This window comes from Physcomitrium patens, chromosome 17 (genome assembly GCF_059467195.1).
Source record: "Physcomitrium patens ecotype Gransden chromosome 17, ASM5946719v1, whole genome shotgun sequence".
Taxonomy (NCBI): domain Eukaryota; kingdom Viridiplantae; phylum Streptophyta; class Bryopsida; order Funariales; family Funariaceae; genus Physcomitrium; species Physcomitrium patens.
The window spans coordinates 4,589,787-4,604,285 of NC_143426.1; the positions used below are offsets into that span (position 1 = coordinate 4,589,787).

The 14,499-nt window shown below is 40.8% G+C and overlaps 3 protein-coding genes across 4 annotated transcripts; 1 reads left to right on the forward strand and 2 right to left on the reverse strand.

Moving 5' to 3' along the window:
• Positions 1-827: 827 nt before the first annotated feature.
• LOC112278609 (signal recognition particle subunit SRP54 2) lies at positions 828-4,718 on the reverse strand. Its single transcript, XM_024512208.3, has 9 exons — positions 4,193-4,718; positions 3,746-3,845; positions 3,451-3,604; positions 3,078-3,228; positions 2,480-2,628; positions 2,251-2,351; positions 1,934-2,091; positions 1,634-1,748; positions 828-1,461 (listed from the first exon to the last, which is right to left on the reverse strand). Exons 1-9 carry the CDS (start codon positions 4,421-4,423, stop codon positions 1,124-1,126), a joined length of 1,497 nt encoding a protein of 498 aa, XP_024367976.1. The 5' UTR covers positions 4,424-4,718; the 3' UTR covers positions 828-1,123.
• A 1,198-nt stretch (positions 4,719-5,916) lies between these two features.
• On the reverse strand, positions 5,917-7,521 carry LOC112278610 (signal recognition particle subunit SRP54 2). Its single transcript, XM_024512209.2, has 5 exons — positions 7,413-7,521; positions 7,184-7,284; positions 6,867-7,024; positions 6,567-6,681; positions 5,917-6,394 (listed from the first exon to the last, which is right to left on the reverse strand). The coding sequence occupies exons 1-5, from the start codon at positions 7,448-7,450 to the stop codon at positions 6,057-6,059; spliced, it is 750 nt and encodes a 249-aa protein (XP_024367977.2). The 5' UTR covers positions 7,451-7,521; the 3' UTR covers positions 5,917-6,056.
• A 1,209-nt stretch (positions 7,522-8,730) lies between these two features.
• On the forward strand, positions 8,731-12,790 carry LOC112294700 (protein S-acyltransferase 8). Of its 2 annotated transcripts, none has more exons than XM_024545451.3 (5): positions 8,731-9,143; positions 10,363-10,545; positions 10,748-11,053; positions 11,296-11,529; positions 11,689-12,790. In XM_024545451.3, the coding sequence occupies exons 1-5, from the start codon at positions 9,078-9,080 to the stop codon at positions 12,238-12,240; spliced, it is 1,341 nt and encodes a 446-aa protein (XP_024401219.1). In that variant the 5' UTR covers positions 8,731-9,077; the 3' UTR covers positions 12,241-12,790. The 2 variants fall into 2 exon arrangements, with proteins under 2 accessions (XP_024401219.1, XP_090100229.1); XM_090244103.1 differs by having other exon boundaries at positions 8,943-9,143; positions 9,277-10,545.
• Positions 12,791-14,499: the final 1,709 nt, after the last annotated feature.

Sequence of the window (14,499 nt, forward strand, 5' to 3'; positions counted from 1 at the left end):
TGATAAGTCCATATGCAGTTGATTCTGGAAGAAAATTTATAAGTTATGAATGAAACATCGATGTTCTTATTTGAGAAAAGAAACCAAGTTAAAAAATAAATAAATAAAAGTGTATGCTTGTATTCCTCATAAAACATCGTTATCTACTTTTTCTCATTTTTTCCTCAAAAATTGAAGAAAAAAAAAGGTTGTGTGAACGGAAAGTTTTCTTGATTCTTAGTCATGTTTATTCACATATGCGAAGATTTTTTGAAATCATCAGAATGCAGTTTCTGTTTCTAACATTATCCATGTAATAGAAAATACAGTAGAGGATAACTCACAAAATATGCAAACACATCAGAAAGTGAAGGCAGTTAATGTTTCAGGAGGAAAAGAAAGGAAGAGAAATAAATATCTTAAAAATAAACAAATAACCAAAACCAAAACCAAAAAAGACTCATTTATGCACTATCGTTCACAATACCACAAATCACTATACAGAAAAAAGTTATTGCAAGCATTATCTACTTATAATTCCAAAGAAAGAATTTTTGTGTGGTAATTTTTGCATTGGTCGTACTTGTCAAGGCAAAATCTTGAAAGATAGTTCTAATCACATTATTTAATCGAAATTTTGTATTTTGTTGGTGCCAAAATCGAAAAGCACATTCACTCTTTCACGTGAAATAACACTAGACATAATGAGTAGTGGCGGTAAATACAGCGCAACAAAATATAATCTCCAGGAAGACAGTCAATTTAATCTGCTCGAGATATTATTTTTTTTAAATTACCTCTTTCACCAGTTAAAGCTTTCCAAAGTAACATGTCCAAAAAGAAGAACATCAATGAAAATAATGCTATTTTAAGTATGTAATCAAAATCAGATTCATGACGAAAGCAGAGGCAACAAGCTAAAGATCAGCATCCTACTTGGCTTGACACATACATAATCAATCTCTACCTGACGAAGGTAGGTTTCTACACAGAAAAAGCTTCCGTTTGGCGAGTGCAGGAGGGTACTATCTGAAAAAGCTGTAATCAACACGGGGTAATTTACAACCCTGTAGAGCACTCTTGAAGATCTCGTCCCCCATAGCTACACCCAATCAAGAGTAATAAAACCTACAGTTCAAGTACACTACTTCATATCTAAACCATCACCACCTCCAAACATGCCGGAGAACTCTTTGGAGTTCATCTGCTTCATGAGCGATTGCAAGCCTCCAATTCCTCCGATTTGCTTCAACATCTGAGGTGGAAGCACCTTACTCATGTGCTGTGCATTCATATTCCGAGACATAGCACTCATATCACCCTTTTTAGGAATCTTAAGTCCTTTCATCTTACTCCAGATCTTGGCCAATCGCTTAAATTCCTCCAGCATTTCATGAACCTCACGCAAGCCACGTCCAGAACCCCTCGCAATTCTGTATATGCGTGAATCCGTCATTAGCTTTGGGTTTGTGCTGTCTAGTTCTGCACCACCAGAAATTACACAAAGATTAATATGAGGCCAATAACATCGTTGAACTCACTAACGAAAAACTGATCAAGCAAAAGTGTAAACAGGACGACAAAGAAACAAGCCGACTTCCAGTAAGGAAACATACGTATTTTGAGACCACAGAGAAAGACCAAGAAAGGATACCTTCATCTGTCATAGAATCCATCATTGTCGTAAACTTCTTAATCTTAGCCTGGCTTTCTTTTTCTCGACCTTTCGGCATAAACTCTTGACTAAAACCTGGAATCATTGACATCACCTGCCAAATAACACAACAGGCACTTCAGTACATGTCCAAAGTAGGACTTTTTTTTTTTAAAATAACCATTAACTTGAAGATGTACAACTATCGAACCTCCATTGTTTAGAAACAAAAAAGTTCCCCTCAGAAAAATTCCAGGATGAGCAATAAACGCAAACAAAAATCGGAAAGTAGTCAGTCACCTGGCTGAGAGGACCCATTTTCAGGATGTTCTGAAATTGCTCATACATGATGCGCAAAGTAAAATTGCCCTCGGACAGCTTTTGGAGTAGCTCGGGTTGCTGGTCCATTGGGACGGCATCTTGAATCTTTTCCATAAAGCCTGACCAGTCACCCATACCTGCACCCGAGAAAATTCCAATATTACTTCCAGCATCCTAAAGAAAACTGGAAAGGAGCGACATGACAGACATTATAATCGATCAGCTAGATCAGACATAAATTGTAGCCCACAATACAACAACACAGCGTTATGTAATATAAACGACATGAAACTCACCTAGAAGTCGACTTACAAAGGTCTTGGTCTCAAAGGCCTCGAACTCATCCATGTGCTCTCCTGTACCTATGAAGATAATCGGACTTTTTGTGGCTGCCACTCTGAAACCAAAGGCCATGTTTAGCGGTCTGTAATCCGGACAACGATTGATAGTTTGCCCTGACTTATCATCCAACAAAGTTACACATTATCCTTGATAAAAGATATAAATTACTTAGGTCAAACTTACGCGCTGAGAGCACCTCCTCCCTTGGCATGCCCATCCATCTTAGTTACAATAACTGCCCCGACAGCTACACTTTGCTTGAAAGCCTGAGCTTGATCGAAAGCCGCCTGTCCTATGCTGCTATCCATCACAAATATCACAAGATCTGGACTCTGCACTCACGCAGCACACTTGTTTGTCAGCCTGATTCCAGATTAACCATGGATAAGGGCACTCTCTACAAAACTATGCAGTGCACGTTCCGAATGACATTCATGTCTTTAACAAGGCTACCCACGATTTATGTGTGTTCCTTCACCATGATGGACCATTTTCTCTGTAACTTACAACACTAATATCGCAAGGCTGAAATATCCGTAAGAGATATGACATTTGTCTCCTCAAATTCCACTCTCGTCCGATTTAAACCAGGGAATTCGAAGGTCGTGTGAATCTACAAAACACTTACAAATCGCTAAAATCGCATGACAATCTAGTTGGAAATCATCACTTTAAGCTTCATCTTCCAGCTAAGCTTTAGCGTGTGAAATTATATGACTCTGAAGCCATGCAATTGACTAAGCTCATTACATCGTTAAATGATTGCCATGAAATTACTTACCGTGACTTCAGCAAGTTGACGCATCTCCTCAAACAAAGATGCCTCCTGCTTGTGCCGCCCACTAGTATCGACAATAATCAAATCACAGTTCTCCTTCTTGAACCTCTCAACTCCCTCCTGAGCAATCTTGACTGGGTCTGTCTCTGTGTAGCTGAAGAGAAAAAAATGAAACGGCTTTATTACCAGTTTTCCCCTCAGATATTCGTGATTGGTCACCTGCAAGTGAAATGGCATCGTTCCAAATTGAACTGAAAACAAGTGACTTATCTCCTATTATCTAGAAAAATCGAATTCAACAGACGTTTTACAACTCATTTTGTACAAATTACTGGCAATACATTTGTCGAGAAAGACTGCTTAGAACACAAATTACCTGCCATAGAAAGGAATTTTAGCTTTCGTCGCATTCTGTTTGAGCTGATCGAACGCACCCGCTCGAAACGTATCAGCGCAAACCAGGGCTGGCTTCCATCCCTTCTTTTGATAATGATATGCATATTTCGTGCAAGTTGTGGTCTTTCCCGAACCTGAAGGACAAGATTGATCGAGTGAGTACTCATTTCTAAACCGAAAAAACGCCAACAATTGCACGTCTTATCGAACCTGATTATCAATGCAAAATAAAGCTCAAGTAAAGTTTCAGAAAGGGGTTCCAATTGACAGCTCACCCTGCAAACCGACAAACATGATAACATTGGGTTTTCCCTTCTTCGGTACAAATGCTGGCTTCCCAGGATCGAGCATTTTGCACAGTTCGTTGAAGACAGCCTGAATAATTTGATACAAAGTTTTTCAGAAAAAAAAAACAAAACAAAACAACATTGCTCGGTACTCAGCTAATTAAAACTCCTTCTCTAAAACGAAATCGTATGGTGGTTCTCGAGCAAAAACTTACACTAGTACTTTTCACATCATGAAACACCACTAGCCATCATTCAAGCCCTCCGGCTCACGTGCTAATAAAGCACGCTTGCGAATAGAGTACAAATCCATGTGATCCAGACAATGGTTAATTAGGTCAACACTCACTCTCTCTCTCTCTCTCTCTCTCTCTCTCTCTCTCTCTCTCACACACACACACACACACACTGAGAACAAGGTCTCAGAAAACACACCTGCTGGATGATTTTCCTCTTGTTATGGCCAGCCGCGAGGTCGTCAAAGTTCACAGTCTTCTTAATATTCGATTGCATGGCACCGATCATCTTGAATTGCACATCAGCCGACATGAGCGCTCGCGAAATCTCGTTCAAGCACTCCGTCAGCACCTTCTCATCAATAAAAGTGGCACTGCTCATCTGTTGGAGGGCACGCGAGATGCGGCCCCCCAGCTCCGCGAGCACCATCTTGGCCTTCGGTTAAGCCCACTCCCCTTCAAATCCTTTCAATCTCACCGCAGACCCTCACCGCCAATTCCCAAGCCTCTCGTGCGACGACGCCACTCCGGTGCCGATGTGTGAAACCTCGACGCGCACACACCGAGTCGATGCAGCTCCGCTTCTCGATGCCACCAAAAACAAACCCTAGAGCTGACCAGAGAGGGATCCACTGTGCAAACAAAAGATGACTAAAGGGGGATGTGCCAAGAATTAGGGTTTGCGAGAAACGCAAGCGGAGATCGAAGAGCCTGGCTTACGACTCGACTCATCTAATGAAGCATCATCGTCGTCTTCATGCGTGTTTTGTTTGTTTGTAAGCGTTTGTTGGTGCCATAGCTTTTGCTACGACTTGTCCTTGTGAGTCGCCTCACTTTTACTTTAAAGGCTATATTATACTTTTTCATTTTTAAAATTTGTAGGTGGAATGGATTATGAAAACTTTATATGTTCTCATCAAGTGTCATTGTATTAGTGATGTTTGATTTTTTGAAAATAATTGAAATGGTATTGGCATGATAAAAATTTGATTTTTTTTTTGTTTTTTTTTTTTGTGTTTTTTGTGTTTTTGTGTTTTTTTTTTTTTTTTGGCTCTTTTTCTTTATCGTTTTCTTTGTTTACCTTAGTATTGTGTGTTTTTAATTCTTTTATGATACACATTTATCAAACACTTCATATGCATTACATGTTTTATAAATCGTTTATAATGACTTTGTGGTTGGCAGCTACTCATTAGAACATGGATGTTTATTTATTCGTTGGCGACTTTTTTCACCATAATTGTAAGATTTGAATTATGCACAAGTTGCAAAACATGTTATGATAGTGAACCTTGTTAAAGATATACAATGTTTATTTCATATTATATATATATATATATATATATATATATAACCATGTACATTTATATTTAATTTTCATAGTAATGCATGTTTTCTTTATTTGCTTCAGTAAGCACATGTTTACTAATTGCAACAATTTGAAAAATCATTACTTGATTCTATTTGTTTTTGCTCTTATCTGAATGGCATTTGCAATACTTATACAATTCTTTATTTATTTTTTTATTTACTGTATGTCTTTTATCAATAACTTGTATTTTGTGAATATCAAGTCTATACTTTAGACAGTGGATAAGTTGTGCCAATTCCAAAAATTGACAGAATTATAGACAAGAATGACTTTGCATTGCATCATATATTGATGTTGACAACTAATGAGGTTATTGCCTATCAATCCGCCACCATTTAACTTAGCACCCAAATGCAAATTATGTTATTGTGGATATCAAAAGCAAATCATTCAGATCTATCTTTTTAAATTTATAATTTTAACTTCTGTAGTTTGTATTTTGCTTTCAAATTAAGAACATTCATTTGGTGATTTTATTGATGAAAACATATTAACATAATCAATTAAATTAAACCTGACGAAGGTAGGTTTCTACACAGAAAAAGCTTCCGTTTGGCGAGTGCAGGAGGGTACTATCTGAAAAAGCTGTAATCAACACGGGGTAATTTACAACCCTGTAGAGCACTCTTGAAGATCTCGTCCCCCATAGCTACACCCAATCAAGAGTAATAAAACCTACAGTTCAAGTACACTACTTCATATCTAAACCATCACCACCTCCAAACATGCCGGAGAACTCTTTGGAGTTCATCTGCTTCATGAGCGATTGCAAGCCTCCAATTCCTCCGATTTGCTTCAACATCTGAGGTGGAAGCACCTTACTCATGTGCTGTGCATTCATATTCCGAGACATAGCACTCATATCACCCTTTTTAGGAATCTTAAGTCCTTTCATCTTACTCCAGATCTTGGCCAATCGCTTAAATTCCTCCAGCATTTCATGAACCTCACGCAAGCCACGTCCAGAACCCCTCGCAATTCTGTATATGCGTGAATCCGTCATTAGCTTTGGGTTTGTGCTGTCTAGTTCTGCACCACCAGAAATTACACAAAGATTAATATGAGGCCAATAACATCGTTGAACTCACTAACGAAAAACTGATCAAGCAAAAGTGTAAACAGGACGACAAAGAAACAAGCCGACTTCCAGTAAGGAAACATACGTATTTTGAGACCACAGAGAAAGACCAAGAAAGGATACCTTCATCTGTCATAGAATCCATCATTGTCGTAAACTTCTTAATCTTAGCCTGGCTTTCTTTTTCTCGACCTTTCGGCATAAACTCTTGACTAAAACCTGGAATCATTGACATCACCTGCCAAATAACACAACAGGCACTTCAGTACATGTCCAAAGTAGGACTTTTTTTTTTTAAAATAACCATTAACTTGAAGATGTACAACTATCGAACCTCCATTGTTTAGAAACAAAAAAGTTCCCCTCAGAAAAATTCCAGGATGAGCAATAAACGCAAACAAAAATCGGAAAGTAGTCAGTCACCTGGCTGAGAGGACCCATTTTCAGGATGTTCTGAAATTGCTCATACATGATGCGCAAAGTAAAATTGCCCTCGGACAGCTTTTGGAGTAGCTCGGGTTGCTGGTCCATTGGGACGGCATCTTGAATCTTTTCCATAAAGCCTGACCAGTCACCCATACCTGCACCCGAGAAAATTCCAATATTACTTCCAGCATCCTAAAGAAAACTGGAAAGGAGCGACATGACAGACATTATAATCGATCAGCTAGATCAGACATAAATTGTAGCCCACAATACAACAACACAGCGTTATGTAATATAAACGACATGAAACTCACCTAGAAGTCGACTTACAAAGGTCTTGGTCTCAAAGGCCTCGAACTCATCCATGTGCTCTCCTGTACCTATGAAGATAATCGGACTTTTTGTGGCTGCCACTCTGAAACCAAAGGCCATGTTTAGCGGTCTGTAATCCGGACAACGATTGATAGTTTGCCCTGACTTATCATCCAACAAAGTTACACATTATCCTTGATAAAAGATATAAATTACTTAGGTCAAACTTACGCGCTGAGAGCACCTCCTCCCTTGGCATGCCCATCCATCTTAGTTACAATAACTGCCCCGACAGCTACACTTTGCTTGAAAGCCTGAGCTTGATCGAAAGCCGCCTGTCCACATGTCACCACATTAGATTATTAATATCAGTGCATGTTGTTAAACATTTCGAAGATTTTAAACTTTTTGAACTTGGTAAGTTTTAAAGGAGAAATATATCAATGGCAATATTTGGGTATGTGTATACTTATATAGAGAGAGATATCCCAATACATAGTTAATAAAAACATGTAGAGTATAGTAAAAAAAAAACAAGAAACGAAAAACACCATGATTGAAACAAACTCTAAAGCCAACAATGTCCCAAATCATTTATATCTATATTTTGACGATTAAAAAGTTACAAATACAATCTGAAGTATAGGGCAATCAACATCCATTTTTATCTAATTTGATGTTTTTGTGCTTAAGTTATTTTGATTGTTTATTTGTTCTCACAGTAGATAGAAATTTTGTTTATTTAATTTATGTATGTTCATGAATGTGCAAAGATTTTCCTGTATTTTTTTACAGGGTGTTGTAGATTATCTATCATGTAGTCATGATGAAGAGTCTATTATTACTATTATTACTATTAGTGTTATTATTATGTTCTTTGTTTAATTAATGACAAGCTCATTAGCATTGTTTATTATTCATTTTCATAGTTGCCAATCATATCACAGTGGATATTGAAGTTGCTCACCAAATGTGTACCGGAAAAATATACCTACAAATGTGTGCCAGAAGAGTTCATACTCAGAACCCATGTTTAAACATGATTTCCAACGTAATAAACTTCAATACCCCAATTATCTATTTATTCATTTATTGAAAAGGCAACTTACACTCATCCAACGACTCAGTCTTTTATGTACAATCTACAAATATTTCAAGCCACGTTAAATCGAAAGTAATAAAAAAAACCCAACTCTATCTAACAACATTTCATTAATAAAAGCAAACCTCCAGCTGTCAGAGAAGAGGAGCCAAGGTGGCAACCGCGTGGGTCGAATTGGAAAAGGGAGGAGAACCGAGCACGCGCAGTTTCACGGATGAGGAGAGAATGAATGATAAACAAATCGGGTCGCATTAATTCATCCATCCTCCGAGTTGGCTGCATGCCGCCGACAGTCGTGAGGAGGCGGCTAGACTGGCTAGTGCTGTAATGGATGGATGAATATATGGATGGATGATCAGCCACCCTATTCCACGGGCGTTTGCTTTGTCCCGTGCCCCGCAATTCGATCGTCTCGCACGCGCTCGCATTTGCCAGCGTAGTTAATTCACGCTGGAAGAGCTCTTCTCTATTCTACGCGTCGCTGCTGCTATTGGTGCTCTTCTTCTTCTTCTTCTGCTTCTTCTCTTTCCCTCATTTGCTGTTGCGTTCACTGTCGGGAGCAGTGGCGCATGGTGGGGCTCCGTGGGAGGGGGCCAGCGATGGCGAGGAGGAATGAGATCAGGGGGTGGTGATACTACGAGCAGCAGGTCAAGTGAGATGGCGTAAGGCGGGTGAGAATCACCACCGGGAGAGGAGGTGGGAGTGAGGAAGGGGAGGAAGGAACGACAGGACAGGGATCGGCCAGGGGCAGAAGAAGCTGTCGTCGGTGGCGCGGGAGTAGTAGGGCAATCGCGATGGGAGAAGACCCTAGTCAGAGAGGAATGGGCCAACGAGTGTATCAAGTTTGGAAGGGTAGTAATGTAAGTGCGGAGTCTTCTTCTTTCACTGTCGTTTTTCGAATTTTTATTTGTTTATTTATTTATATGTTTTTTGAGTTTTTTTTGGTTTGTTTTTACTATTTTTGTTTTTTGGTGGACTGGTTATGGTGTGTAGTGTGTACGACGATTGACTCGAAAACTGTTGCTTTTTTATCTGGACGAGCTGTCGCACTCGGTTGTCTTGTCGAATGCTACCCCCTGTATTGCGCGCTGTCTGGGTATCGATGGGAAGTCTGTTGTGGAATTCTGGGGCGTGAGAAAATTATGCGAGTTCGAGGTTGTCAATCAGGATCTACATTAACGGAGTGGGTTCTTCTATGTCAGAAGGGAATGGGGAACTTTTACGTGTTACAGAGCTGAATATCTATCGTAGAGTTTTCTTGTAATATTCGTGCGTGCTTTACATGCCTGTGTGAGGTGGTATTTGTAACTCAAACCAGGTGCATTGCTCTTTCTGCCAATGGGGCTTTTTTATTTATTTTTATTTTTTATTTTTTTATTTTTCTTCCTATCATTACGCCAGGGAAGTGTGGCAACGGTCACCTAGATTCCTCATGTTTCCGAGACCTAGAAATTTGTAGGGCAATCAGTGGTGCCCAGAGTGTTCATGTAGAGGGGATCAACCTACGAGACAATTGAATGCATCACGCTTATGATTTCAATTATTTTTAGCTACATGTGTGGCTGCGGAATTTTCGGAGCTATAGTTCACTGTCGTACATCATGCTTATGTTATGGTACTGATTCATCATTGAATAAGCACCTTTAGAATGCTGTCCAATCAATGAACCTTATCGCTATTTAAAATCTAAATAATGTTATTTTAAAATTTACAAATCTCGGGAGAAGTTTTTATTGGTGACTTTCTAATTTTCAGCAAGGTTGTAGGGTAGCGTAGGGAATGATATTGACGGTTTTCTTTCATGAATTACGAAATCGAAGCAAAAATCTGGTTTATTGTTGCCGGTTAGGCTTGAAAACTCGCTTATCTTTCGAGTTGAGGACTAGGGTATCGAATTATATTAAACCTTGAGGGTTTTTATCCGGGTCCCTGATCATATAACCAATGTGAATGCACTCACTGGTATCCTTCAGCGAAGGTGGTGGTTTGCGTAGGAGAATATCTGGGCATGAAGACTCCTTGACCTATGCTGGGAGCTACAGTGATCAGTGGCTGATGGTCGAAGTGATTGATGTGCAGAGGTTCTTTCTTTGTGGGAGATTGATTTTTGGTCCTGATGTAAGGTCGCTAGCGGTCACAATTTTCTTGATCGTAGCACCTTCGGTGTGTTTCTGTAATTTTGTCGGTCGTCACCTGCTTCATCACTTTAACAACAATGGGGGAGTTGCAATTGTTGCAGTTACCGCCATCTACACGGCTTATGTAAGTGCACAAATCTTCTGGTGCTAGCTTCTGAAGTTAAAGTCATTATGTGTATGCTATGGATTATGTTTGCATATTTTCAGCTCGTCGCTGAGTTTTAATCTGCTGGGCTATTTGAATATCTCTAAGTTAGTGAATCGGTGCGTTCTTTCCGCCTTAAGCTCATGCATTATGACGTGTACGGGGAATGTACTTTGTACAGGTCCTGGTATTACTGCTGCTGACCTCCGGGAGGGATCCAGGGATTATTCCTCGTAACCTTCACCCCCCTGAACCTGAAGAAGACTTCGTTTCCAATAATTCTCCAGGGGAATGGGGAGCACAGACTCCACGCTCACGCCTGCCACGAACAAAGGATGTCATTGTCAATGGAGTCGCTGTGAAAACAAAGTACTGCGACACTTGCATGCTTTATCGTCCACCCCGTTGTTCCCACTGCTCCATATGCAACAATTGCGTTCTACGATTTGATCATCATTGCCCTTGGGTTGGGCAATGCATCGGCCAGGTATGCACCTCTCTGCTTTTGCACGTATACTACGTTAGTATGTGCCCGGTGATTTAAGAATCATTTTTATCGTACTGTTTACGCGTGGTGGGTTCTGCGAGCTTCTTGTGGTGGGAAAATTCTAAGATGATTGCGTTTTGGTTCAATTTCTCGAAAACGTCGTTTTTGACCATGGTGCTGCAAGAGTTCCTGATGTTTGTTGCGCGTGTTTCTTGTGATGGGTTGTACTGTTTTGTACGCAGAGAAACTATCGATTCTTTTTCATGTTCGTGTCTTCGACTTTGTTACTATGTGTATATGTCTTTGCAATGTGTGCAATGTACATAAAAATCCTGGTGGATGAAGGAGATCGCACAGTTTGGAAAGCTCTTTCCAAGTCGCCAGCTTCCATTGTCCTCATGGTGTATACTTTCATTTGTGTATGGTTCGTGGGTGGACTTACCGTGTTCCATCTGTACCTCATTGGTACAAACCAGGTGTTTATTTCCTTGATCCTGCACCTATGCTGTAACGTGATGTGCGATGATTTTAAGTCACGAGTTCAAATGTTCATTTTTTATGTCATGTTGGTCTGGTTTATTATCCATTCTCTTTGAGCGTTGATGGTATCCTGGCCCTGTTTCCTTGAACTACAGACAACTTATGAGAACTTCCGTTACCGTTATGACAACAAGGTGAATCCTTACAATCGAGGGTGTGTATCGAACTTCAACGAGATCTTCTGCTCAACGATTCCGGCTTCCAAGAACCAGTTCAGAAGTAGAGTACAAGAAGTCATCCCCAGACAGATGGGACGTGTTCAACAGACAAGAGATATGGGAGAAGCACATGGATCCAGTGCTGCTAAAGAGTCTGATTTGGAACAGGGATATAAAGCCACTTGGCCCAATGCCGAGGATATGGTCGGCGAAGGGGGTGAGCTGGAGATGGCTGGGGGTCGGGTTAGCACTGGAAGTGAACTTGGAATGGAAATGAAGGATACTTTTGACCCACGTCCTATCGAGCAAGGCCGTCCAGCTGTAGCGAACCGTCGGACTAGCAGGGGCCGGCAGAGTGGTAGTTGGGAGATCACCCCTGACATCTTGGCCATGTCTTCTAGTGAAGGGGGTGGAGGTCATAACAACCACGGTCGTGGTCGCTTGCAAAGTCGATTCACTGGAGAGTCAACGGCGATCAGTAATCAATGACAATGTTCGCCCTTTCTGAGCCAGACACGATTTCAGAGGAGGGATGGATCGAATAGAGGTGAATTGTAGCAATGTGGGGGATGGAAGATGGATCTGTGTTGTAGCTGAGAAACTTCTTCGATGCAATCCACAGCATGAGTGAAGGTGGGTGGGTGTCATGCTCTTGTAGAATAAGTTCTGTGGACACTTCGATAGAATGAAGATGCACATGCATCGCCTGTGAAGAAAATGATTTCCCGTTTATGGGCTAGTATGAAATGGATGGCGGAGGACAGTCAAGCGATATTCATATCACTCTTGGCATTGGTGCTTCTGATGCAAAGCAGCAGATGATTAACTGATCCTTTATTCGAATGTGCAACCAACAGAGGATCCTGATTTGTGTTGTTTTAAACACGAACACCAGCCGTGTGTCGTGTTGGTCTTAACCCCTGTTCGGGGACTGGCTTTGTTCAGGTATTATGTAAGGTTGTTCAACTCGTAGCGCATAGCGTGGCTCAATGATTGTAATGTATTGCCTGTTATTAATTGGACAATTTTTTTGACCTATGATCTGAATCTATAAGTGCCTTTGTTCCAACGATCTATGGACGATCATGTTGTTTTATATTCTGCCTTGATCGTTGGAAGTCATTTGCGGCTGCAGTGAGACTCTTTCCTGTTGTACAGTAGGAATCGGGTATTCCCCCATGCCTTCATTTAGCACCCGCTGGAGTGGTCTTGTTTGATTGGAAACAGCTCCTGTTATGTGATAGCGAAAAGAAGTCTCTTCTAGTCTTTATTTACTTATGTCGACACATCTTCGTAAAAGCCTGTCATGAACTGTGAAAGTTGCAGAGCTCTGTATTGAAACAGCTTGCATCAACTCCCTGCACTATCAGAGTTGTGTGGGGTCGTCTTGGTGACCTGCAGCAGTGCCGGCGGAGTTCTATTTGTGTCTTGAGTCTGTTATTATAATTTGAAGACTGAAACTGAGGCTTGTGGAGTTGTTCTCTTTGTTTGGGGTATGCAAGAGTAAGACATGTAGTCATTTGCCCTGATGATGATGCATAACATATGCATGGCGGCAGGCTGCAGTACCGACAGTGTATACCATAGTTCGTACGAATTGCTCTGTCGACATCGGGTTATGTAGCTGGTTTCGTCGTCACTCTGTTATCACCACTTCGTCTCAGCATGAATTTCATGATTTGGTCGTTTTCAGTAGCTTGTTCAGCATTGCTGGCGAAGTCTCGTACGTTTTCCATATTCTAAAGATTGATTTCGCTGTAGAACATGAATGCCGTAGAACCCTTACTACTGTTCGATGAAGACATTATCTTTGTCGGTACCCCCATGTGTCGCATCGCTTCTACATGCAGAATCAAGAAGGTTGAGAATGAAAAGAACAGGTGCATATTTCCTGTGCATGTTCAATTTCTGCCGTCGACTCAAACTTTGTCTAGCGATTCAGTCAGGATTTTCTGCTACACGTCATGATCAGCGTTCAGAGCTCGATGTGACGTTTCTCTTTTAGTGTTACGGTGCTCTTCATGATTTCCTTCACCTCTTCATATCACGAAGATGACAGACCAACTTCTTCAACAGCCTCAGCCACGTTTCTCTTTTTCTTGTGATATGATTCTTCTTCATCATTCTATTCACTTGAAATAATATTTTGTTCGCTCAAACAGAATGTAGCTTTTTGGCCAGCTAATTGGATGTTTCACACTGATATGGTTTAGAGAAAGTGAAGGTTTCGAATAATGATTTTGTGATTTGAGGGTCTGCTGGTCAGCTTATAATGCTTCCACATGAACTTGGAGGTCATCTGGTGGGAGATGGAAGTACATTTCTAGTGGCTATGTGATTTGGTGCAAGTTTCTGGACATCATTCAAACTTGGTTGACCCTGGTACCCACAGAAGCAAAATTACATGAAATTCTTTGTTTCACGTAAAACCATGAGAGCGAAGAGTCAGGACTTCTCCATTCTGGTACGTTTTTCTTCCACGAGAGAGCGTGAGAAGTTGGTGTAGGAGACAGCACTGTTGCGCCAGACTCAGTATTTGTCTTCCGAAACTTTCAGCCAGATACAAAAAAATTGCATCTGCGCTGGGAATATGGCGGATTGGTGAAGATTTTAAGCGCGAGCAGCCTCTGATTTTCTGCCCCACAGGTACTCACTCAAAATCCGAGACGATGCACGGAAAGTGTCAGTAAATTTGCACAACGTTGACATTGACAAGACGAGCGAAATCTACACTAGTTATTTGAAATG